The sequence below is a fragment of the Lepidothrix coronata genome, unplaced genomic scaffold (assembly GCF_001604755.1).
Source record: "Lepidothrix coronata isolate B3197 unplaced genomic scaffold, Lepidothrix_coronata-1.0 Scaffold174, whole genome shotgun sequence".
Lineage (NCBI taxonomy): Eukaryota > Metazoa > Chordata > Aves > Passeriformes > Pipridae > Lepidothrix > Lepidothrix coronata.
The window spans coordinates 1869284-1893218 of NW_016690354.1; the positions used below are offsets into that span (position 1 = coordinate 1869284).

General features: G+C 38.7%; 1 protein-coding gene across 3 annotated transcripts in view; it reads left to right on the forward strand.

The window, feature by feature from the left end:
- The window catches only part of CRACR2A (calcium release activated channel regulator 2A), a 54578-nt gene that overhangs the window by 20107 nt on the left and 10536 nt on the right, over positions 1-23935 (forward strand). For 2 of the 3 annotated variants that reach the window (XR_001877237.1, XM_017830104.1), the window contains exons 6-14: positions 4840-4930; positions 7714-7809; positions 12351-12538; positions 14445-14516; positions 16149-16194; positions 17008-17099; positions 18400-18724; positions 21375-21443; positions 23514-23646. Coding sequence is in view for 2 of the 3 variants with exons in the window: in XM_017830104.1 (XP_017685593.1) it covers positions 4840-4930; positions 7714-7809; positions 12351-12538; positions 14445-14516; positions 16149-16194; positions 17008-17099; positions 18400-18724; positions 21375-21443; positions 23514-23646 (1112 nt within the window). In the remaining variant the exon portion in view is untranslated. The remainder of the gene's footprint in view (positions 1-4839; positions 4931-7713; positions 7810-12350; positions 12539-14444; positions 14517-16148; positions 16195-17007; positions 17100-18399; positions 18725-21374; positions 21444-23513; positions 23647-23935) is intronic. The other variant, XM_017830106.1, reaches the window with a different exon arrangement.

Sequence of the window (23935 nt, forward strand, 5' to 3'; positions counted from 1 at the left end):
GAACTAAAAATTAATAGATCTCCCTTTAATATATAGCTGCTCAGGGGAAAAAAGTTGTTTTGTGAAATTGAAACAGAATGCAAAATTGTGGTTGTAGTTGAAGTTCCAGTGTATTTTTATTGTGAAGTGTCGCTTCTGAATTTCAGAATCTTACAGATTGAGTAATGAAGGTAAATATATTGTTGAACATTTACTTCATTTGTTCAGGACTCTCCTGGCTATTCTGAGAATGTGACAAGGCTAATGAAGAAGAAAAAGACCTAAAACTGTATAGTCATTAAAGACAATTGGTTTATATTGATAGTAGCATTTTCATCTAAGTCTACAAGTGTGGTTTTAGCCTTCAGACAGCTAGTCAGTTGGAAACAGCATACAGAGACTTTTGCTGTCTCTTTTAGACTAGAGATTATTAACTACCATGTGTGATTAGGGGTTTGTTTTTGTGGTTTTGTTTGGGATTTTTGTGTGTGGTTTTTTGGGAACTGAATGAATAAATTTGTTCCGTTTAATAGCTGTGCTCAGCACAGAGGTGCACAGAGAATGCATTAGCATTATATTTTCTGGCTGATGTGAAATCTCTACCTTAAAAATCCATTGGATTTTTATACTTTTGTAGTAAAACCAGGTTTTAACTATTTTCTTCTTTTTGTTGATCCCAATAACGCCTCTAATTTCAGCAAATAGATTGTTGTTTTGTTTGTAATCAATAGCTGGAAGGAGTCGGAATAGTAATGTTGTCTTTAGTAACAGTGGGAATGAATAACTTATTTTCTTTTAAACCATGTACAAATAACAGCAAAGCTCGAGACAAGACCACATAAAGGGGGAAAATTATTTTTTTAATACCCACATACTTACTAGCACTAACATACATGTATCTGGATAGACTGGCAAGCATTTACTGTGGGGTCACAGAAGATAATGGATGCTGGTTATTGGGGTCTTATAATGTCTCCTGGGTTGTTCTTGATTGTTAACAATAATAGCCTTTGGAAAGTGAATATGAATAATGTGATCTTTCATCTTTCCTTTCTACCTCACCTCTGTGAGTCATTAGGCAATAAGGCAGTCTACTCTCAACCTTTTGTCTCCTTTCCTGGATGTAGGCTGTGCTTTTGTCTTAAGTTGGTCCTTTTTTTCCTATCCTGGATGCCCTGAAAAGCTTCATGTGCTTATGCTGGGATCTATGTGCTGTGACAGTCTATGCTGTCAATCCATGATGTTCTTCTCTATCTGTTTTTTGTCTTTTCTTCTGGAGCTTTCCCACATGCATATTTTCATTCCTGAACCTGAGGCCCATGATCTAAGAGACTCAGGGATTTCCTCCTGTTCTGGTTCAATACATACAGTATGCTGATGCTGTCCTGTTTGTAGGTCTGGGCAGTAGTGAGGCTGTACATATATTCTCAATACACAAACATGCAAATACACCACACATGGGAGAATGTGCAGGCTAATCTAGAAAGAAAAAAAATTGTGATTTTTAAATCTAAACAGAATGTGATTCTGTGGATACAATTTTTCTTTGCTAGCATAAGTTAGTTTTGCTTGATTTTCTGGTATTCGTATTTATTTTGAAGTGATAATTTAAAATTAGATGGCTTCTTAAATTTAGCAGTAGTGACTTTTAAATAATATGGTAATGTATTAAATGAGCAAAAAAGCAGTAGATGACTGTAAGGAAGATAAAAGTCATGCTTACATGATGGGCAGTTATAATTCCAGAGAAACCACTTGGGATTATTGCAGAAAGCTTCCTGGAATCATCAGTTCGTGGTGCAGTGGCAGCCCAAAGACCCCAGTAAACTGTTGTGTATTATCAGGGAGGGTACTGAGCACATGACAAAGCATGTTTTTGCCACTACATGGAATCTTAGTACTGTATGAAGTTCTGTGCAATGCTAGAAGAATATAGTGGGATAAAGAAAAGTACAGAGAATGGCAACTCCGTGGTTAAAGGAATAGAACAGCTATTCTGAGAGAGCTATTTTTGGAAGGTCGGATCTCTTGAATAAGGAGGCTAAGGCAGGAGTGGGATATGACAGACCTTGTTATTCTTCAAATCCCTGGCAGTAGAACCAAGGGGCATTTAGTAAGGCTGATAGGAAGTAAGATTAAAAGAGATGAGAAAGAGCTTTTTCTTATAACAGATAAAATCTTCAACTGCCATTAGCTCTGTCTGCTGCTGTGCTTTGCATTTGAAAGAAAAACCTAGTGAAAACATGGGCCGTGTTTCAAACCAGTTCTCAACTGAGAAGATAAACAAAAGTATAAAGGGGAAGTGGAAGGAAAACTGTCTTCTCATGGGCTTAGCATGGGACAGTGTCAGAATCGATCTTTGTGGAAGAGGAGAATCAGCATCTCAGAACATTAGTGCACAGTGTGCACAAATCTCTGTGTTTTTTTAAGGAGAAAGAACAATTCACATTTCAGCTACATGAATGAGCAGAAATTAAACCCTTGTGAGTCTGTTGATCCTGAACTCTCATCTGAACTTAGTGAACTCGTTACATTCCATCTGCTTTTGTCTCCATCTGTTTGTTTCACAGCATTCCTGGAAAAAGATCACATTATCGAATATTACTGAAGCTACACAATAATGCGTTAAGTAAAACTAGATGGGATGATCCCAGGGAATAGAGATTTTAATCAAAACTTGTTGCATTTTTCACATAACAATGATATACCCTTATGGCTCCAGGGTTTTTCACCTGATTACATGTGGGGAATATTTACCAGCTAATGTGTGGGATTATTTTTTCTGCTGCTAGTTAATTATGTTACTTATTATTGTGTTACACTTTTGATTATAACAGGATATTTTTTATCCCTTTCTGTTTAATTTGATCAGAGTTAAGAATGGTAAGTCATGAATAAAATGCTTGGGGAGTATTCAGCCTGCAGAAATGGCATGTGCTTATGTGCCAGACCAACTAAAAAGATTCCTACATCCAGCAGTGCCTCCTGGATGTAGTCTTGATGCTGCTGCCATATCCTTTGCTTCCGAACACATAAGAGGAAAGAAATAACTAAATCAGCAGCTTAATAATACGGTGCTAAAGTTATTCTCCCTGTCACACAGAAGCAAAGAAAATCTTTATGATTCCCATGGAAACACTGACTGCTGTGCAAAGTGTTCTGCCTGTGCAAAGTTACAGGATTTTTCAGTACCTAGTCAATCTAGCCCTGGTCAAAGTGACATTATACTGCACAAATACAGTAGATATATGATCTTAGCATCTCTGCCATACCTTTCTAAGTAATTTTTATTTCTTTATGAATTTGTGTTAATTTTATTCCATTGATGAGTGCTAATTCCTTATGAAGCATTTTCGTATTTTGAAGAAAATAAAATTTAAGATCAGAACACAACCCATCTTTACACTATAGGGGGAGTCAGGCAGCAAAAAGGGCTTCTGGATTTTCTGGCACTCTCTATTTGAAGTGGTGCAGTCAGATGAAGAGGTCCTTGTCTGGGCTGCTTTTCTCACCTGGTTAGAGTTTTAAAAGGTCTAAGTGACAGCCATCGTTTTCCTCAAATTCATATAGCTTGACATTTGTTTATTGCTGCTGCAAATCCTGAAAAAATGTCTCCCCTCAAATTTTTTCCTGTGACTGAAAATGCAAGCTGGCAGTGTCAAGTGTTCTGTTGTTTGAAAGAGGAAAGGAAAGACTTGTTTCTGGTTTTACTCACTCTTCTTAGCCTAGGTAAATTTTTTGAAGTGTCTTTTCAATTTGCTTTGCTCTAACTGAGAAGAGAACCAGGCTTTCAATAAGTGAAAACAGAAAATGTAGAGCATTGAGGAAAAAGAAAAAAAGATACCCTGATTACAAAATTAATGTTGGGGTTTTTCTTTCTACTGTATATATTTTGTCTTGCTCTTACTGATGTGAATACCCATGGAGATTATGTACAGATTGCTCAAGTAACATCTATGGCAGGAAGAATATGGGGGAATATACAGTAATGTCATATAAAGACCCTATGAATCTCCATTAATAATCTTTCTAGGATGTCCCCTGAATTTGATACAAAGTGATTTTTGCTTTTCAGTTTCTGGATTAATGAAAATATAATATAGTAGAATAGAACAGTAGCAGGGCAAAGCAGATGTCTTGTTCCCTGTCAACAGTTAAATTTTTTCTGCCCAAGCTAAAGCCTCTGTTCAATGTAGTTCTTCATGTATAAAACTGCAGTGATATTAATTGCAAAATTCTATTGGGAAAAAAGTGAACTTTGTTGGTACTTCTTTTTTCCTACAGTCACATACACTTGTGCACAGCGTATTTATTTCTATTCCTCATCTGAGCTTTTCAAATTTGTTTCAGCAAAGCTGTCAGAGAGGCAGTAAGGCAGCTTTCAAGAAGGTCTTTCAAGAATTCTGTTCTAGCTAACATATCTTACATATGATAGAAGTACCTCATTCAGTGCTCTTGAGTGGGGAATAATGCAGTTCCAGAGTAAAAATAAATGGAAGTTACAGTGAAAATAATTTTAATTGGTGAACTTCGGTTCTGATATTCTTAGTATTGTCTGTTCCTTATACGTAAGATTTAGTACTCATTATAACTGCATAACAAACAGGTGCTTTGTGTGGAAACATCAGATGTGTAGCTTTATATGAGCTTTTGAACTGTGGAAGCTTTGAAAAAAAAATTTTTTTTTGAAAAAAAAATTAATCTGTGAACTTTGCTGCACAAAAACTCCTATTTCCTTGACACTAGAACATTTGTTGGAGTCCTGTGTTAAGGCAGAATGTGGAGCTCAGTTTGTAATGTGAGCCATGACTTGAAGTAATGCTACTAAGACCCAGTCATTATACTTTTATCTCTTGTTAGGAAAATTGCTGCTTATGCTGAAGAAATTCAACATCTCTATGAGGAAATGGAACAGCAAATCAAAAAGGAGAAAGAGCAGTTTCTGTTGAAAGTGAGTGTCTCTTTGTCATTGTGGGCATGGATTCTGCTTCCCCTTTCAGTGGTTTCATACTCATTCTGGGTGTCAAAGCCCACAAAATGCGTTTCACAACAAAATGAGAAAAAACATCTTTTCCCTCACAGTTACTTTTGTACTGATCCAGTCTCTGCAGCTTCAAACCAAGTGACTTGTTGGATGAGAGGAACATTGATGTCCTGTACTCAGTGGTTGGCATACAGTAGCAGCTGGCATTCTTTTGGAAATTACTTAAATTACAAACATTGTATCACTGGTGTTGCTATAGTTTCAACTTCTGATCACAATTACAAAAAATGCTCTTTGAGGTTGTTCAGAGCACCACCAAACCTGTTGAATTCTATAGTTTCTGCTTTCTAGGAGGAGGTAGGATCTCACTGAAGAGCAACAAGAGATGATTCAAGTGATAGTAACTTCTGAAACCACCACAGCTATTTGAAAAATAGCAAATAGGTCAGATCATTTTGTCACTGCCATGGTGCCTCCAGAACACCTGAAAATTAATTCCCTTTTCTTGCAAAGTCTTCTTTAAATCTCCTCTACTGTATTTGTAGTCTTTTCTTTGGATTTTTCTGTCCTGCTTTTTCTTGTAAAACAAGGAAACTAACAAGAACTTCCATTATGCTTCAGGAAAGAGTAATTTTAGAATCATGGATGGGAAGGAGCCTGTGGAACTCCTAACTTTCAAACTAGATCAGGTTGCTCAGAGACTTGTCCAGTTAAGTTTTGAGTACTGAAATGCTGCATTTTTCACAGCTGCTCTGGGTGGCATGGGACAATCCATCATGAGCTACTGGCTTATGCCTTTTTGTTGTCCTGGCATCAGCCATATAAATGAAAGCAATATAGAGTTTCAGCAACACACAAAATGTTGCCAAAATAGTGGTTATTTTCTCCATTCGCAATCAGATATGATATCTAAAACTTCCTTTTTTCCCCTAAATATATCAAGTATTTTATTAGCTTTTATCAACTGTCTAAGGAACCATTCTTTTTACTTGCCTCACACACTAATGAACCTGATTCAAATTTTCAAGTTTTTTGCATTCCTAGCTGAGAGCAGATTTTAGCAGTGGGTGAGATGAACTTTTTATATAAAGTTTGTGTATCAGCTGAAGGATAAAATGTATTTGCAACTTTGCCTGACAGCAATTTTGTGGAAAAAAATAGTTTATATGCTCTTAATACCCCACAACTGAAGTGGTATTGAACCCCCTAAAACAACAAAGACTTTTCTGTAATCAGTGATTGTTGGATCTCCTAATTAGTTGTATATTTGAGGTAAAGCCATTTCTTTCAGGCTTTTTCATTAAAGCTTCCCACTCAAGCTATTTACAGTGTAGTCAGCATTCACACTAAGGGTTGCCAGACACTCAAGAAGTATTGTTTCTTGGCATGACTAATTTGGGATCTGGGGGGATCTGGCTGTTAAATTCTTTCTCTAATGCAAAGTCTTACAAAGACTTTACAGCCTGGAGAGATGCATTGATGCCATATAAAGGGGAAATTATAATAGCTTGAATGAAGAGCAGCTCTTGAAGAATACATTTAAAGAAATTGGTAAGATGCAAATAAGTACAAATTGTAGCTATTTACAATACTTAGTACCCTGCTGACTGAAGGTTATACAAAAGGGGCAGTTACTCTGTCTTTCTCGCTTGGATATATATTCTTCCACAGAAGAAGCCAATTATTATGCATTTGATTACCCCATTACATGTACTGCTGAAGGGGAAATGCATGTAAGAACCACTGCTGTCCTGAGGGAATTTTTATTTTTGTTTAGAAGCATTTTCCTGGGGACCTTGGGGAGTAGAAGCCTACTGTGGAGGAATAGCACAGATTCTCAGCTGATGCGTACTGCTGGAACCTGATTTTACTCAGAGGAGATCTGACAATTTGTGTCAGCTAGGTAGTGTCTGAAGGAGTAATTCCATATACGACTGTGAGTTCCTAGTGATTGCGGGATTTTTAGATAATGGAGACGTTGATGTAATTGCAAAGTGAAAGGCAGATCTTGAAGCCCCAATCACTTGTTTATACCAGTGGAACATCTGTGACAAGTTGTTGTTAGTGATGGATTTTAAACATGGCAGGTATTGTTTCTTTTTACCTTCAACCTGAGCTGCTGTACTGTGTCCTGTATTTCCCATGTCAAACCTGGTATCTTGTATCTGAGTTACAGTATGACTCCATAAGACTCCATAATACATTTGTCCAAGTTGTTTCCATTGGTGCATTCTCATCACTTCTCTGTGCCAGCAGTGTCTAGTTCAGGAAAACAAATGTGCAGAAATCTATTCACTCTATTGCTGTTTTTTTTCTCAGTTTGTTTAGCTCTCAGAAGCAGCTCACTGCTGCAATCGATGAACATTAATACTAATGTGTAGGAGCATAAGGGTATTTGTGGCTGGAAATGAGAGGAGACATTCTGACTTCATTGATTTAGATTGGCTAAGCTCCTAAGGCTCATGCCTAAGATAGAAGACTTTGCCTCCTTTTGTAGACTGGATGCCTACTCATGTGCAGTCAGCACATTCTGTAGCAGGTGCGTTCTTTGGAGTTGCTGGGCTACACCAGTTTACAGAGGCTCAGAATCTTGATTCATGAGTGATACCATCCCTAAATTGAGTTCTACCCGTATCTCGTTGTTTTCACTGTGGAAAGCTTGCCTATTCTTTTCATGCCTGATTCTTTTTCTCCTTCTGCTGATGCAATTGTGCTGTTCTGTTAATCCATTTCCTCTTTGAATTTTTCAGGACACAGAGAGGTTTCAGTCCTACAGTAAGGAGCTGGAGTGCAAGCTGCTGTCAAAGGAACAAGAACTGGAACAATTGGTTCAAAAACAGAAAAGGGTACTAACTGATATCCTTCAGAGTTAAAAAATAGATAACTCCTATTTGTCTATGTGATTTTATTTAGGTACTATTTCAGGTCCCAAAACTCCAACTTGGTGTGATGTAATTCTGCCAAACTGTCACCCTCTGTTGCTTTTGTGTCATGTGCTTAGGAAAAATGTTACCCTCTGTTTGTAATTTTCCTTTTATGTGATATAATGAAAAACATGTTTTGGATATTCTCTCCAGGTAGAAGGTTAATTTTATTAAAATGTAGCAGAATTTCACTGTCTTCAATGTGCTAGGAACTGGCTTAATACCCAGACAACTCAAGAGCAGAGAGCAATGATTTGTCTCTTCCAGTGTATACCTTTGCTCCAAACTTGTACCAACCACTCATTTACTTGTTTTGGACAATTCAGCACTATGAACTTGAAATGCTCCCTCCTGAACAAACTGCTCCTGATATATCTCTGTGATAACAGTTTTATAGCAATGCATGGTTCTCTTGCATGGTAACAGCTTGCCAAATTCCCATATTAAAACCTGATGCATTTACTTCTTAAAATGCATGGCCTGCTTGGGGAAGCAGAGTATTTCTTAATGCATGAACTTCCTGTAAAGTGTCTGAAAGGTCAGTGCAGGAAAAACTAGCAATAGGGAAAGGGATTTAAAGGGCTGAAATGGAATGCTGTAAACCCAATTCCCTCTGTAGCATATGATTATAAAATGCATATAAAATTTTTTCCTAGCAGCAGTGCTTAGGAGTACCTATCCTGAGAAGCAGAAGAGGGAAAGGGAAGGAAGAGGAAAAAGAAGTTTGAGGGCAGTTTCCTAGTTGTATGTGGTATTTAGATCCTCTTCTGAGGAATGAATCCAGGTACTGCTGAAGCTGATGGGAAATGTAGAACTGTACTTGAATCAGAGGAGAGACAAACCTCTAGCTTACTCTAACTATGCAAGTTAGGGCTATCCTGGGGGGCTGTCACAAGTCAAATGAAGCACGTGATTGGTAAAAGCCGGTGTGGATTTACCAAGGGGAAGTCACACTTGAAAAACCTGTTTGCCTTCTACAAAAAAGTAACCTGCTTAGTTGATGTGGGGCAATCCATGGACACTACCTGGATTTCTCCAAGGCTTTTGATAAGGTTTCCACAGCATTCTCCTGGAGAAACTGATGTGTTATGGTCTGGACAAGTGTTCCAGTGGAACACCACAAGTGTTCCATGCGGTGGATGGGGAACTGGCTGACAGGAGGTATTGAGGGGTGATGGTAAATAGCTCTTTTTCACACTGGCAACCTGGTACAAGGGGGGTCCAGCAGGCATTGATACTGGGCCCAAGGCTGCTTAATATTTTCTGAAGTGATCTGGATTATGGCATAAAGTGTACCCTGACAAATTTTGCCGATAATACCAAACTGAATGGGGAAGGGGACACTTTGGAAGAGAGAGCCAACCTTCAGGAAGACCTGCATAGGCTGCAGGAATGGGCTAACAGGAATCTTAACTTCAACAAACACAAGTGTAATACCTGGGAAAACTTAATCCAGGAAGGAGTGCAGAACAGGCTGGGATCTACCTGGCTGGGGAGCCGTGGAAAGGGACCTAGGGCTCCAGGTGGACAACAAGCTCAATATGAGTGAACAGTGTGCTGCTGCAGCAGAGAAAGGCTACCAAGATGCTGGGTTGTATCAACCAACAGGAATTATTCCACTCCACTCAGTGCTTGTCAGATCACACCTGTAATACCATGTTCAGTTTTGGTCCCAGCTATACAAAATAGATGTGGACAGGCTGGAGAGGTTCCAGGGAAGGGTCACAAAGTTGATTAAAGGACTGTGAAGCCTGGCATGTGGGGAAGAGCTGAGAGAACTGGGTTTGTTCAGTCTTGAGAAAAGAAGACTTGGAGGATACTGTGTTCCAGTATTTAAAGGGGGGCTACAAAAACGGTGGACATTCCCTTTTTACAAAGAATCACATGGAAAAGATGGGTGATGGTTCCCTGGGAGACTTTGATTGGACACATGATAAAAATTTTTCACAATGAGAACCATCAGCCTTTGGAATAAACTCCCCAGGGAAGTGGTGGATTTCCCAACATTTGACGCTCTTAAATTCAGCTGGACAGGGTGTTGGGCCATTCTGTGATTCTATGAAGTTTAGCTAATGAGGATATAGGAGCGAACTAAAAGGCCGTTTCATAATTGAAATCAACTGCCTGATGTTAATTACCCTTGCTTGTTACAATCATGGATCAGAATAAATGTGGTTTTATGCAGGCTGTTTACCACATTGCAGCACTATAGTGAAATAATCTATATTTGGAAGATATCTGTGGGGGCACACAGATTGGGGATTTTTAGTCTGAAGCTAACTGCAAAAATACAAAAAATTACTTATTATACTTCTGTAATGATTATATTTTAATATTTTCCTTTGTTTGTTTTTGCTTTAAAGCTATGTTTAAAACTTAGTTATCAACCAGTAATTCTGTAAAAACCTTTTTGTGTGTTTTTTTAAAGTATGTTTTTTCTAAATTTGGCAAAAACTCACAAGCTATTCAAAGGCTTACACTCAATTTTAAGCCTGGTATAATCAAGCAATACAGGCAACAGTATCAGGAAGTCTTATCCTATGAGTATTGTCTACATTGCCATTGTCTACTATTGCCTATCTCAGAGGACATAAAACAATGTCTGTGCTATTTTTATTAGTATGATTTTTAATCTGATTTTATATTTTGCTTTTCTATTCTCTGCATTGCTTATTATTAATAATATTACTGTGATTTTTATTTTATTTGTAATTTCTACTATTTATTATTTCCCCTCTCCCTTATGAATTTGCATGAATCACAACAAGGGTGCTTTTGAAGGACAGGATCTTCATACTACCATAAAAATTAAACTATACCATTTTATTTTTGTGGAACAGAAGCTGTGTTAGACTACTGGAATTCACTATTTCTGATGATGTGATGATCGGGATAATTTTATTCAGATGATTGATAACAATTGAAACTTTTGTCATTCAACCAGTTGATTTGCCCATTGTTAATCTGATATGCAGTATTTGATTGGGGGGTTTTTGCCTCTGGTTTATCAACTTAACCTGTTTATTTGAATGCGCTACTCAGTGTAGTTATTGGCAGTGTTTTCTTCGTGTGTTTTTCTAATTTCTAATGAACTTCTCTAAAGTGACATTCATCTTTATTCAGATCTGGTTTTACAGTACCTTGTCCCTACTCATTTTCTGGTATTACTTTTCATTCACCTGGATATCCATGTGTGCTGTCTAAGGTTTGCCTTGTCGAGAGATCGCTGTCGCTTTTGCCTCTTCCTCTAGCATGAAAATATACTTTGATAATTAAATCTGTTCTTGCAGACAGTAATGGTAGCTTGATTGCGTTATAACTTCCATGCTTGATTGTATGAGAGAACCTCTTGGGAGTAATATGCTTTTTTCCAAACTTCATTCATAAGTCTTTTTTTTTTTTTTTTAATGCAATGTAATTATTCCCGTGTTGGACATTATTATCAAAAATGTGAAAGGGAATTTCCAAACCAGATGACTTCAGTGTTGTTTCTGCTGACATAGTCAGGGGGATTCTCCCTTATGAGGGTCTCCTGCCTGACATGACTGGAATATGGGTCTGATTCCATGTTGACTGGCCAAAATTCTTTGTCCAGGCCTTTTTGCTGACTGCCATGATCTTGAATTGTCAGCTTGCACTGTATGGCTTAGATAATACACAAGGTATTCTCATCTCTTGTTCCTCAAGGGATGTGTGACAGAATGTCTCAGAAGGAGGCACTGGGGACAGGGGATGTCCAACCTAACATCTAGGGCACAGAATCTTGTATGAGGAGATGGAAGTAAGTTTGGACCAGGTCTGGAAGATTGAGGTGGTATCATTGCAATGCTCCTAGTACATTTTACATCCCTTAAAGAGCATACATAAAATAAAATAAAATAAATCTTTTATATTTTTAGGTCAGCAATGTCTTCTCTAATACGAACTTTTGCTCTGCCATCTAAATTTGCTCAGTTAGCCAGGGAGAAACAGGTAGAACTTCTTTATGTACCAGAGACCACTGTCATCTGCTGTTACCTGTTTCACAGGGAAGGTGTATCTTTCCTTTGATGTACTTTGGAGAGTGAATATAAAAGTGAATAAAAAAGCTCTAATTCAGTTTTTTAGACAGACCTCTGAATGACTCTGTGTAGGCCTTGCCTTTGTGGGAAATGGTCTAAAACAGCACTTGTGAATATCAACTAAGTGCTGCTGATCTGTAGCACCTTTTCTTATGGTTTGTCCTGGTGCATTTTTGAACTGGATGAAATTCAGTCATAGAGTGGAATGGCTTTGTTTTTGTGTAACATAATTATGTCCATACAAAAAGCAATGGAAGAGCACTGTGTGTGCTTATTCATATTTTGGCTTTGATAGAAATAGCTTCCCTATTCAGCTAACCTCTGAGATTTGAATTGAAAACTTCAAAACCAAAATGCCTTGGTTAGTTATAATACTTTCTGCACTCTTTTCTTCCACCCCAGCTAGAGCATCAATGTACAGAACTCCTCAGCGGTAAAGAGGAAACCAAAGTAGAGAACACCAAGCTGAAGCTCACTAACCAGGAGCTGTTGAAAGATCTGGAGAGAACATCTCATGAACTGAGCCTGGCTCAACAACAGTTGGAGGTGCTTCAGAAGGAGGCATCAAGACTACATGAGGAGAAGGAAATGTAAGTCTCCAGCTGCAGTAGTTCTAGTGCATTTGCTTAGTGTTCCAGTGAGCCTCTTTCTCAGGGTATTCGATGCAGTGATTTAAGCTTGTGTCATAAGCAGAAACCACCACCCCATGCAGTTCTAGCCATTTTCCCCCAAGTAATTCAGCATGCTTTCTGCAGCATGTCTGGCTTCTACAGAATCTTTTTCTATGTGTTCAAAATGTCGGTGTTCTTCCCCCTGCCATTTGTTGAAGTTATTTCAAATTAAAAATCAGTTTAATGTCTTAGCTTTGAAATACCAGTGGGATTCCTTACAGATATTACAGCTGTGGCACATGATGCTCCATCCTACTCAAAGCTAAGTCTATCTGAAACTTGGTTCTTAGAATGCACTCTGTCTATGAGTCACCTAGGATCTACTTTTTTCTTCATCGAAAGTATGACTAGTACATAATTTCTAACCAGGGAGCCTGGCCAGCAAGGTAAAACATAGCTTATCACAATTCACACAAAGCCTAACAATTTTGGAGGTTCCAGTTCAAATTTATGGATTTCAGATTCTGACTCTGAATTTAAAAAAAAAAAAAAAAAAAAAAGAAATATTTACAATTGGTATTTTGAGGGATAGAAATGACCTTTAAGTGACATATCAACCTACCTATCTTGCCTCCAGCCTTCTGCACAAAGCAGAAGTTATATTACCCTGAAGCTGTAATTGGCAGAAATGTTCACTGAAGTCCATTTTAAATAAATGCTCAGGGATCTGTAAAACCCTCTCACTACCAATGGAGAGCATGTGAATGCCAGACATATCTAGCCAGACTCTATACATTTCAGCAATGAACTGTATAACTCAGAGCTTTTGCTGTTTGCCATATTTCAGGGTAGAGCAGAACATGTTCAAATGTCATATTCTTTTTCTCTTAAGCTCTATGCCAAATTCTACTTAGTTATTACATATTTATTTTTTTCTTGAGGGTTTAAATAATGAACTACTTTGATTAATTATTGTTAAGGAATGGCCACCATGTTTAGAACACACTGTTTTTAGGTTTGCATGTTTGATGTGTGTTTTGGAAGTAGACAGTAGAAATATTCCTCCTCAAGGTGGTTTGTTTCCTCTTTGAGGCTTCTCTTTTCAGATCCAGAGCAAAGACTATGGAATGATATGATTTTAAAGCTACAAAGGAAATCTGCCCAGTGGTCAGACTGATGAATAACACTACTGCATTTACAAAGCACTTTGGATTCAATAGTGGTTTATGGAATTAGAGTTCAGCCCTGCTCAACTGCACCTGCAGTGTTGCTTTAAACATCTGTATCAGTCTGGTAAGACCTGAGCTGTTGAAGCAGGTGTAATGTTCAGACAGTGCACAGGAAGAACTTGAGGCTTCACTGAAAGGCAAAAAACCATATAAGGCCAGACACCAAACTGCATTATGTCAAAGTGAATAATGTTAAAAAGGCTGCATAACTGTCAGGAGTTGGAAAGAAATTGTAGGGATTGTAGATGTGTGTGAGCCTGACATATGGTTCCAGCAGCAAGATAAGCTCTAATTTTGCATAAAATATTACCTGTTTTTTAGTGGCCACGAGTGAGAAGTATTTCAGCAGTGTATCTTCTCTGAATGCTCCAAATGCCAGTATCAACATTTATTAAGCTCTCTGGATGAAGAAGTAAAAAAAAACCATATCTTTTTAAAAAAGAACCTCTACTCCTTCCTCTGCTAACTCAAACTGCTGTGGTACTTTAGGCCCTGTATTGAATAAATTGTTTTAAAGTGAATAACCATTCATGCAGAATATAACCTACAGGTTTGGAAAAGCTGAAATCTCAAATGTAGATACTCCTAGGGGGAAGCATTTTAGCAGTGTTCTTACCATGGTTAGAACAGCTTTTTATTTTTTCTTTTTATTACAGGGAGGTGTACCGAGTGACAGAAACCTTACAGAGAGAGAAGTCAGGGCTTCTGAAGCAGCTGGATCTTTTAAGGTAACACAGACCTTACATTCAAAAATTTCTTACATCATTCTAAAGAGGTATATTAAAGGATGACATTATGTTGGAATATGTACTGAGTGTAGGTATCTGGGTGCTGACAGTCTCTATGCCAGAGAGAAGAGGTTGAGGCTGCCCCATGCTGACACACAACACAGGGCACAGCAGAAACATGATGGTGCTTCTGGGAAAGCCTCTGTAGGAATGAGAAGCAAAGCACTTTTGAGAGGGGAGTGAGAAAAAAAATGTGTGAGAAAGCCCTTCAGACACCAAAGTCAATGAAGAAAGTGTGGTAGAAGGTGCTCCAGGCACTGGAGCAGAGAGTCCCTGGTAGCCTGACAGAGCCCATACAAGAGCAGGCTCCTGGCAGGAGCTTGGCCCGTGTAGAGAAGCCCATGAAGGAACAGGTTTTCTGCCAGGAACTGTGGGCCATAGGTGATCCACACTGAAGCTGTCCATTTGTAAAGGACTGCACCCCATGGAGCAGTTTGTGAAGGACTGTAACGCATGTGAGGGAACCCACACTGGAGCAAGAGAACAGTGTGAGGAGGAAGGAGCCACAGAGAGAAGCTGTATGGACTGACCACAAACCCCACTGTTCCTCATGCCCCTGTGCCAGTCAGGATTGGTAAGGAGGTAGAAGACCTGAGAGTGTAGGAGTGAAGTTGAGCCTGAGAAGAAAGGGGGTTGGGGAGAAGGTGATTTTAGTTTTGGCTTTGTTTCTCATCATCCTATAGTTGAGTCTGTTTTGTCTGTAAGGGTAGTTGCTAAGTAATCTTTTTGTCCTTACCTTGACCCACCAGCTTTTCCATCTTATTTTCTTCCCTTGTCATATTGAGTAAAGGGAGTGAGACAGTGGCTGACTGGATATCTGGCAGCCAGTCAAGGTCAACTTGCCATACGATAATGACACAAAAGATAGCAAAAATGGTTACAAAATACTTTTTTATGCTCTTTTCTGGCATATGGTAGAAGGCCGTACACCTGAAAGATATGCTTTGTTTTGGCAATTCAGTATTGCAGGACAATCTCCTTTCCAAAAGTCATATGTGAAATGGAACAACAGTGAACTGTTCTAAGCTGGTTCTGTGGTAGAAGCCTGGCTGCAGGACACAAAGCATGCTAAAAGGCTCTGTTGTTTCTGAAGCAGTAGGAGTTGAGCCAGAGTAAATGTTCTTTCCCCAAAATGCTTGTTTGAAAAATGCTATCAAAATAAAGTTAGCTAACATTTTTTCTCTTTATTGATAGGCTTCAAAGTTTGGAGCTATGTTCAGACAACCGTAGCCCTCTCATTAACGTGCAGCAATGTTAGGTTTTGTTTGCTCAGTAGTCAGTTTGCATGGGCTATACATTGCACCTGCCTTCATTGACTGCATTTCCTTTGGGAGGCCCCATTTTAAAGTTACCTAAAAATTTCACATGCTTGAGAGAAGGCTCTTATTTTGCAGTGGGTTTTCCACAGGCCACTCTATGTGGTATGATCTTGCCCGCTGCAAGTAATGGGGACATAGGTAGAAACATCTGACAACAGAGGTTGTTTCTGCTCACTCAGGCTGTATAGTGGCTGCTCACTAGGGTCAGCAGTTCTAAAACTTGGCCTCAGTGTTTCTTTTGTTTTCTTTACAGAGAGATGAACAAACATCTCAGAGATGAACGTGACATATTTTTACAGGTAACCATTATTTTCAAACCCAGTGTTGAGCAAACACATATTGGAACAGCCTCAAAAGGGGATCAGAAGGCTGTGCCAGAGATAGACTTTTGTGCTACTTAAATCTTGCTCCATTTTCAATTTGTGTTATCTTTTATTCTCACTTGAAAAAAGATTTTTAAATTTGCTGAACAATTTTAAGAGCTACATGTTCAAAATTATAAAGTTGGAGCTATCTAGAGAGAGATGAATGTGCTTTAGAAGAAACTAAGAATGCAATCATGAGAGGATGAAATAATCTAAAAATTTAACAGCTAAATTGTGTTAATCTGTTTAGTCAAGGGTAGCTAATATTCTGAAACGTTTATACAACAGTACAGTAACTGAGTACGTGAATCAGTATGTGAATACCTGTTGGTACTGAGTAAGAGCAGATCATATTAACTTTTTAAACAGCAACAGAGAATGGGCCTCTAAGAATTTCCAGAAGAATCCTGGTGTAAGGAGACTAAGGTCATTTAGTTTACAGTTGTTTGTGTTCTTAGTCCTACAAGAGCTGCTGGTGTAAAAAAATATATCTGTTGACTTTTTTTCATGACATTATACTGTTTTGTTGTCATCCACTCAGTTTACAAAGCAGATGAATTCTTGCAGGATCTGGAGTTTCCCTGTTGTGATTTTTTATCAGTCAGGATTCTGAAGCATTTATACCCATAGGATTTTTTTTACATTTTTTTATTTCATATGCATTGCACTATTTAAGCATTAGGAATGAGGGCAGTTATCTACAATGAACAAGAGTAAATTAGTAAGAAGTATTCTGTATTTCTGCAGAAACGCAAAGCAAGTGTTCCAAAAGCCAGCTGGAAGCAAAGATCAGGGTCTGTCATTGGGAAATATATAGAGGGGAAGATGCTGCCTAACAGGTAAAAACTTTTTTTTCATGTGTTCCCTATTTGAGTATGACAAGGCTTATAGAAAGAAGATGAGGAATGTTCTCTTTCTGATACCTTTGGACTTCTCAAAGCATGCATTTCTAAAGTGTCTATAAGATTGCTGTGCTCATTAAGAAATTTGAAAATAAAGTGACAAGTTTTCACATAAAACTGCAAAGGCAAGGGATTTCTCCATTGTGGATGAATATGCTGGGAGGCACAAAAGCTGGGAGGCACAAAAGCTGTCCCATTACCCCATGTATGATGAGTATGGTTTCCTTGGTAACTTCCTGAAAGAGTCCATCTCCTGTCACTGCAGAGAATGTCAGTCCTGTTGTAAAGTATGAGGTGTGCAACTAGTAAAACACAGAGAATTTGATTCTTGACTGTGTGGTTGTAAACTTGAAATCAACAGGAACAAGATGGTAATCTCAGTGAAACATTAGCACTTCCTTTGAGATGAGAGGAGCTGGAAAGTCTTAGTATTTCACTTTGAAATAGTAGCTAAGACAATGACCCTGAAGGCACTGGGTCATGAACTGTAAGGAGGGAAAGCTTTCAGAGGTACAGTTTAGTATGTTCAGTACTGAGAAGTGGAGCATCATTGGCAGAAGCAGTTATGGCATAAAAAATCATGCTAAAATTTAGGTAGGAAGGACCTCTGATGTTTCCAGTACAATCTCCTCAAGCAGGTCTAACTCCTTAGCTAGTTAAGGTTGTTCAGGACATTGTTCATTTGAGTTTTTGAACACCTGGGTGGAAGTCCCACAGCCACTTTGAGCACCTGTTCCTTTGCTGCAGCAGTCTGTTGAAGAAATTTTGTTCCCTGTATCAGGTTGGCATTTCTTTTATTGCAGCTTGCATCTGTGGTCATTGCACACACCTGAGAAGACTCTGGATATATTTTATCTACACTCTTCCTTCTGTTGAATCCCCACTTAGATTTTTTTTAATCCATGTTAAACAAACCCATCTCCCTCCTACCTGTTAAAGACAGAATTAGGTTACACATAGAAAGGATCTGGATTGGGAGGCTGTATTATTCCTCAGGAATGGAGGTGGGAGTGGCAAATGAGAAAATCACGGGAGAGATACTTCAGCTATTCCATGAGATTAGAACTGAGGTTAATCTCATGTCTAATTCTGCTTCAGTAGAGATTGGACTGAATCTACTGTGCTTGCTGTGAGTAGTAAAAAACATGGGAGATGAAATTCAGTTACACTAGAATAAAACAGTAGGAGCCAGCTCCAATATGTTTTTGTGGTGTACTTTCTTTTTTTCTCTGTCTAGCCATTTATTTGAAGAAGATGATATTTTCAGTAACTCAAAGAGAAGGAATTCTGCTGGACTGAATGGAGTTCTCTCTGAAGAGCCTGATGCTGGAATCACTGGAGGAATGTCTAAAACATCACGTCTCCAAAGAATAATATCAATTGAAGAAGATCACCTACCCCAGCTTCTTGACAGGCTGGTTGATAAGCAGCCTAACAGATGGACTGGGGAAGATGACAGTACTTCTGAGATGGAAGTGCATAAGAAAAACACAGAGCAGTCAATGGAACACTCGCCTTCATCATCTAGAGAGCAGCCTGTAGGGAAGGAAACGCTGTCAAATGTAAGAGGACAAAGGGAACCTCACCTTGAGTATAGTGTGAATTTCTAGGCCCTATGATTTAAGGAGGATGTGAAGGTCCTTGAATGAATCCAGAGGAGGACGACAAAGCTGGTGACAGGGCTAGAAGGCATGTGCTGTGAGGAGAAACTGAGGACTCTGGGCTTGTCTAGTTTGGAGAAATGGAAGCTGAGGGGCAACCCCTTTGCTCTCTGCAGCTCCCTGAGAAGGGGAAGTGGAGAGGGACGTGCTGATGCCTTCTCCCTGGGATCCGGTGATAGGATGTATGGGAACGGTTCAAAGCTGCCTCAGGGGAGGCTCAGACTTGATGTTAGGAAACGTTTCTTTACTGAGAGTGTGATCAGACACTGGAACAGGCTTCCTAGGGAAGTGGTCCATGCTGCAAGCCTGTCAGTGGATAAGAAGCATTTGGATAATGCCCTTAATAACAGGCTTTAACTTCTGGTCAGCCCTGAAGTGGTCAAGCAACTGGACTAGATGATCGCTGTAGGTCCCATCTGACTGGAACTGTCCTGTTCTTTTCTATTCTAAAGAACCTTGGAAAGCATGAAATGGTGTTGAAGGGTAACGTGTTATTCTTAGAATCTGAAATTATTTAGTCTTCTGTTTTTAAGTTGAAGCATGACAAAATAAGCCAGTGGGAGATGGAAATATACTGCAGATAAATGTTGAAGGCGGTAACTGCAGACAGTGTGTGCATAGACTTATGTCTGAAGGCCTGTTTAGGAAAAGCGAAGTTAAGCCTTGTAATAGATGATACAAGAATATCCGCTGAAAGTTAGCAATGGTCTTAAAAAAGAAGTAAGACTTTTTCTGAAAAATTGTTTGGTTTTTTTTTTGGTTTTTTTGCTACGAAGTGGTATTTCTCAAATTCTGATACTTTTGAGTCAGTTTTGGTAGCTGTTACATTATCTGAGAAATAATGAGAGAAATACCATTACTTTTTAATTATTTTTTTGAAAAGACTTAATTAGCGAGTAGAAATCCAATATTTTTTTCAGCTCTAGCTTGTATATGCATGTTAGCAATGAATTCACAATGCTGTAATAATCCTTACAACAATATGCTGGAAGGAACATTTCTTATGAGTTTAAAGTTCTGCTTGCACTGCTATTGCTTCAGAGCTAGCTGTGCTTGTTTTCTAATTTTAGTATCATTGTTAGGTATTACTCATTTTTAGATTCTTGAAGCACGTATTAAAAAGATTAAAGTATAGGAAAAAGAGGTTTGCTTGGTCATAATTATATAGTTCTTTTAGAAGAAGCAAGCATATCTTAAAAATTACGGTAGAATTATGCCATGGTTATATAATAACTTCTAAGTGGTACCTTTTAATAAAAAGTCTAGGGTACAGAAGAGAGCTTCATCTTTTGAAATTATTTAATTCGATGAATGCTTTTTGCTTGCTGTATGACTTATTTCGTATCAGATTTTCAAAGGATGGCATCATTGGACTTCAGGACAGCAAATGTCAGGTACCTCATCCTGTGCAGCTAGGATAAACCTGTCCTGCCTCCTCTGTTTCAGCAGTCATGCCCTTTGAAAGCACATCCTCTCAGCTGGGTAGGAACTAGATCTTGTTTCTTATACTTTTTTTCCCATAAACGGTTGACAGCAAGCAGGGAGTGGAGAGAAGAAACCATAAAATTTCTTACACCTGGTTGTTGAAAACATTTTATTTCAGTTTCTAAAGAAATGTGGTGAGGGTAAACATGAAGTTAATTTCCAAAGGTTACTTAGAACTGGGAATTCCTTGTTTGTTTTCTCTCTATGAAGTGCGAGTGATTTAGCCCAGCCTTTAGTTTGGATTGGTTTTTTGCTTGTTTTGTTTGTTTGTTTGTTTTTTAAATTTAGTTTAAAAAAACCCCCAGCAATACAGCAGCATACTCCTTTCTGGTAAGCTCTGTCCATGTGGCACTGAAGTATGTGCATGGTTGTCTTGGCCTGCCAAGGAGTATTCAGTTGATGGCATTTCATTGCTTAGGGCAGTCTCTGTGCTGTGTAAGTGTCTGACTGCTGCTGTTTGATGTGAGTAGTGCATTGTCTCCTTCCATACATGCTGCAGTTTCAGTCAGATGAATTTCTCATACAATTTTGTGTTTCCTAAATGATGGCTCCTGGGTTCACCACTTTCTGAATATGAGATTTAGACATCAAAAGCGATCTTGTTCCATACAGTCCTTGCACACTTATTCCCTCTCCCGACAGCATGCCTGAGCTAGAAGAAGTGGTATTCAATTAGTAAGTGTTTTCAGGTCAGCTCTGCATGTAATGCTTAACTGGAGCTGAAGAAAGCTTCAGAAAAAGGTAACTCGCTACTTGGTGCATCATGAGTTATGAGGTATGAGTCTCAGGGCCACATGTCAACTAGGCTGTCTTCTGCAGCCAGTCTTTCTCTTCGCTTACATTTTGCTGCCCAAAAACTGTGAAGTACAAAGGAGTGTAGGATCTAGAAATACTTGTGCAAAGGGGGCAACACTTCTGTATAATGGCTTTGTACTACTTCATTCCATGATCTCATTGCTTACTATACAGAACTCAGGCTCCTAGCTGCTGGCATTAAGCCTTCCTATTCACCATATATTCACAGTAATTTAACTCCTAATCCTTTATGACCCACTGTATCTTACAGGTGAACCAATGTCTGCACCAGCCATGTACTGTCCAACAACTGCCATTTAATCTGGGAGTTGACAATCAGGTAGAACATTTTTCTGAGTGGCTATACAGATGAAGTGGCAGTTAGCATTAGCAGAAATGTGATTGGGAAAACACCTGAAGGAACCATAATGGAAATTAAAGCAAAATGTTCTGTCCAAAACCTCTGCCTGAGATGCAATTCCTCTCCCCTCTGTTATTTCAATATGGAATATGAACCACTGGGTTTATACCTGTCATATTCCACATTTGTGTTAAATTGCACAAAAGCTAGGTGTGTTACTTGACCTGACTACTGTTTAGATAAGGACTGCTCAAAAGACCCATCTAGGGAAGACTTTTTCAGACTGCATTGTAAACTAAACTAAATTTGCATCTACTGCTATTCCATTTTGCCATCAGCACTTTGTTAAAGCAGACTGTGAAGTAGCTTATCCCTTAGGATAGTGTTCAGATGCATGTTTATAATCAAGTTTGATTATTAAAGTTATCTTCATCAGTGGAGTTGATACATCTCAGTGAAAAATGACTTATGCTGGGAGTTGAGCTGAAGGCCTTTGGTGTCTTTGAGTCTTAGTGCTACTGAGGTGTGTATGACCACTAGGGACAAGGTATTACAGGTCATGTAGTCCATATATTTAGTTATTGTTCTCAGAAGCACTGTGAAAATACTGCCAAGCTGATGATTGTATGTTAACTTTTTTTAATTTCCCAGAGCACACAGTCTAATAAGCTGGGAATGTTTTTCAGCAGAACTGAAAATGTGCTTTATATAAATGTATGTGTACTACTAGTAGCATATAGTTGCAGTGGGGTTTGGGATTTTAATAGAAAAGGAGAATGAGAAACCTCTGTATAGTTGTAATGGGCTATTAGCCCAGATCATGAAAGAGGCATGTACTTTTGTCCCCGAAATTTCCAGCAGTGAATGATTTTATTTGTTTTCATACTAAGGAAGACAGCAGCTTGAGGTTTTGTTGTTTGGGTTTTTTCCCCAATAAGTGCAGCTCTCTGTTTCTTCTTTCTGTAAGACTTCAGTGTATTTGTAGAATACACTTCCAAGTCCAGACTTCAGTGTCTCATTCAAAGGACTGTTGGGCAGTAAATTCAGTTCTTATGTCTTCATGAAGGCAGCAGTCTTGAGAGTTCTGTACCTCAAATGACTGGGAGAGGGCCTTTCCCTCCCTCCTTTCCCTCCTCACAGCCCCCAACTCAACATACTAATGGCAATACCATCATGATCTTGCTCCCCTTCTGCAGCATTGCAAACAAACTTTCAAACTCCCTTTTCCTTCACCTTTACATAAAATAGAAGAGACCTGCTAGGGCACCCCCTGCAAACCAGCTGGTGCTACAGTGTTCTTCCCTAAGCAACTCCTGATCTACATACAAAGCAATAATGACCTACTTGACAGAGGATATAAATATTCTCTCCAGCATTCATTTAGCTTAGCCTGCAGTAAACAGGACCTGGATAAGCAGAACAAATCGTTGTTCCTTCTACTTAAAAAATGAAATGACAGAAACATAGCTGAATGTTTACAGCCAGATTAACTGGTCTAATTCTCTCTCTGTCTCTCTCTTTCCCCCCTGCTTCTGCCTGTAATGTTCAACAGATGCAGAAATGCAGTAATTGGATGGAAGCTCTTGGCTCTATGGTAGTAGCAGAGAGAAGAATCTGGTGGCATAAGCCAAAAAATTATGACTTTGCTTCTGTTATGTAGATGAAGATGTGCTGCTTCCTCTTTGTCATTGGTATAGGGTGAAGCTACTGAGCAGAGCTGTGTGAAGCTTTATAAATTTTGATTTGTGGCCACGAACATAAACTGTTTTATTTTGGCAGTTTCATTCATTTTTCAATGCAGTGTCATGCAAAGGTTCATATTCAGTATACTTCCAGAGCTCAGTGCAAATCACTGCACTTCAGATGATCTGGAATGATGCATAGCAAACATCTGAAATGCTGAGTTATTTTAAGAAACAGAATATTGCTTCATGAGTAATGGAGAACATGATAGGATTTAAACTATTCTTTTTCTCATCTCAGCCTTAAACTGGAGAGGCAACAAGATTTATAGAACAGTTTGGGACTAATTTTTGCTCTTACTTGAAGGAGGAGAGAATAAACTCTGTCCCAGAGCACTTATTCAAGATTATTTTTGTGGGCAATTCGAGTGTGGGAAAGACTTCATTCTTAAGAAGATTTTGTGAAGATCGTTTTTTCCCAGGCACATCTGCTACTGTAGGTAAGTTTAAGAAACATTATTCCTATTATTATTTTTGTTCCAACAGTACTTAGCAGCTTCTACTGAGATTAGGCCTTGTGTTTTAAAACAGAAGCACACAGATATTGTATAAGTAGGACATGCAAAATGATTTCTCCTAAGCTGTGAAGCAGATAATTGATGGAGATGTGAAATCCTGGCGGCACTGAAATAAATCACAAAAATCCTACTGATTTCAGTGAAGCTGGAATTTCCTTATAGATCTCACTATTCTGAAATGGATATCCTGTCCTCGTACTGCTTTGGAAGA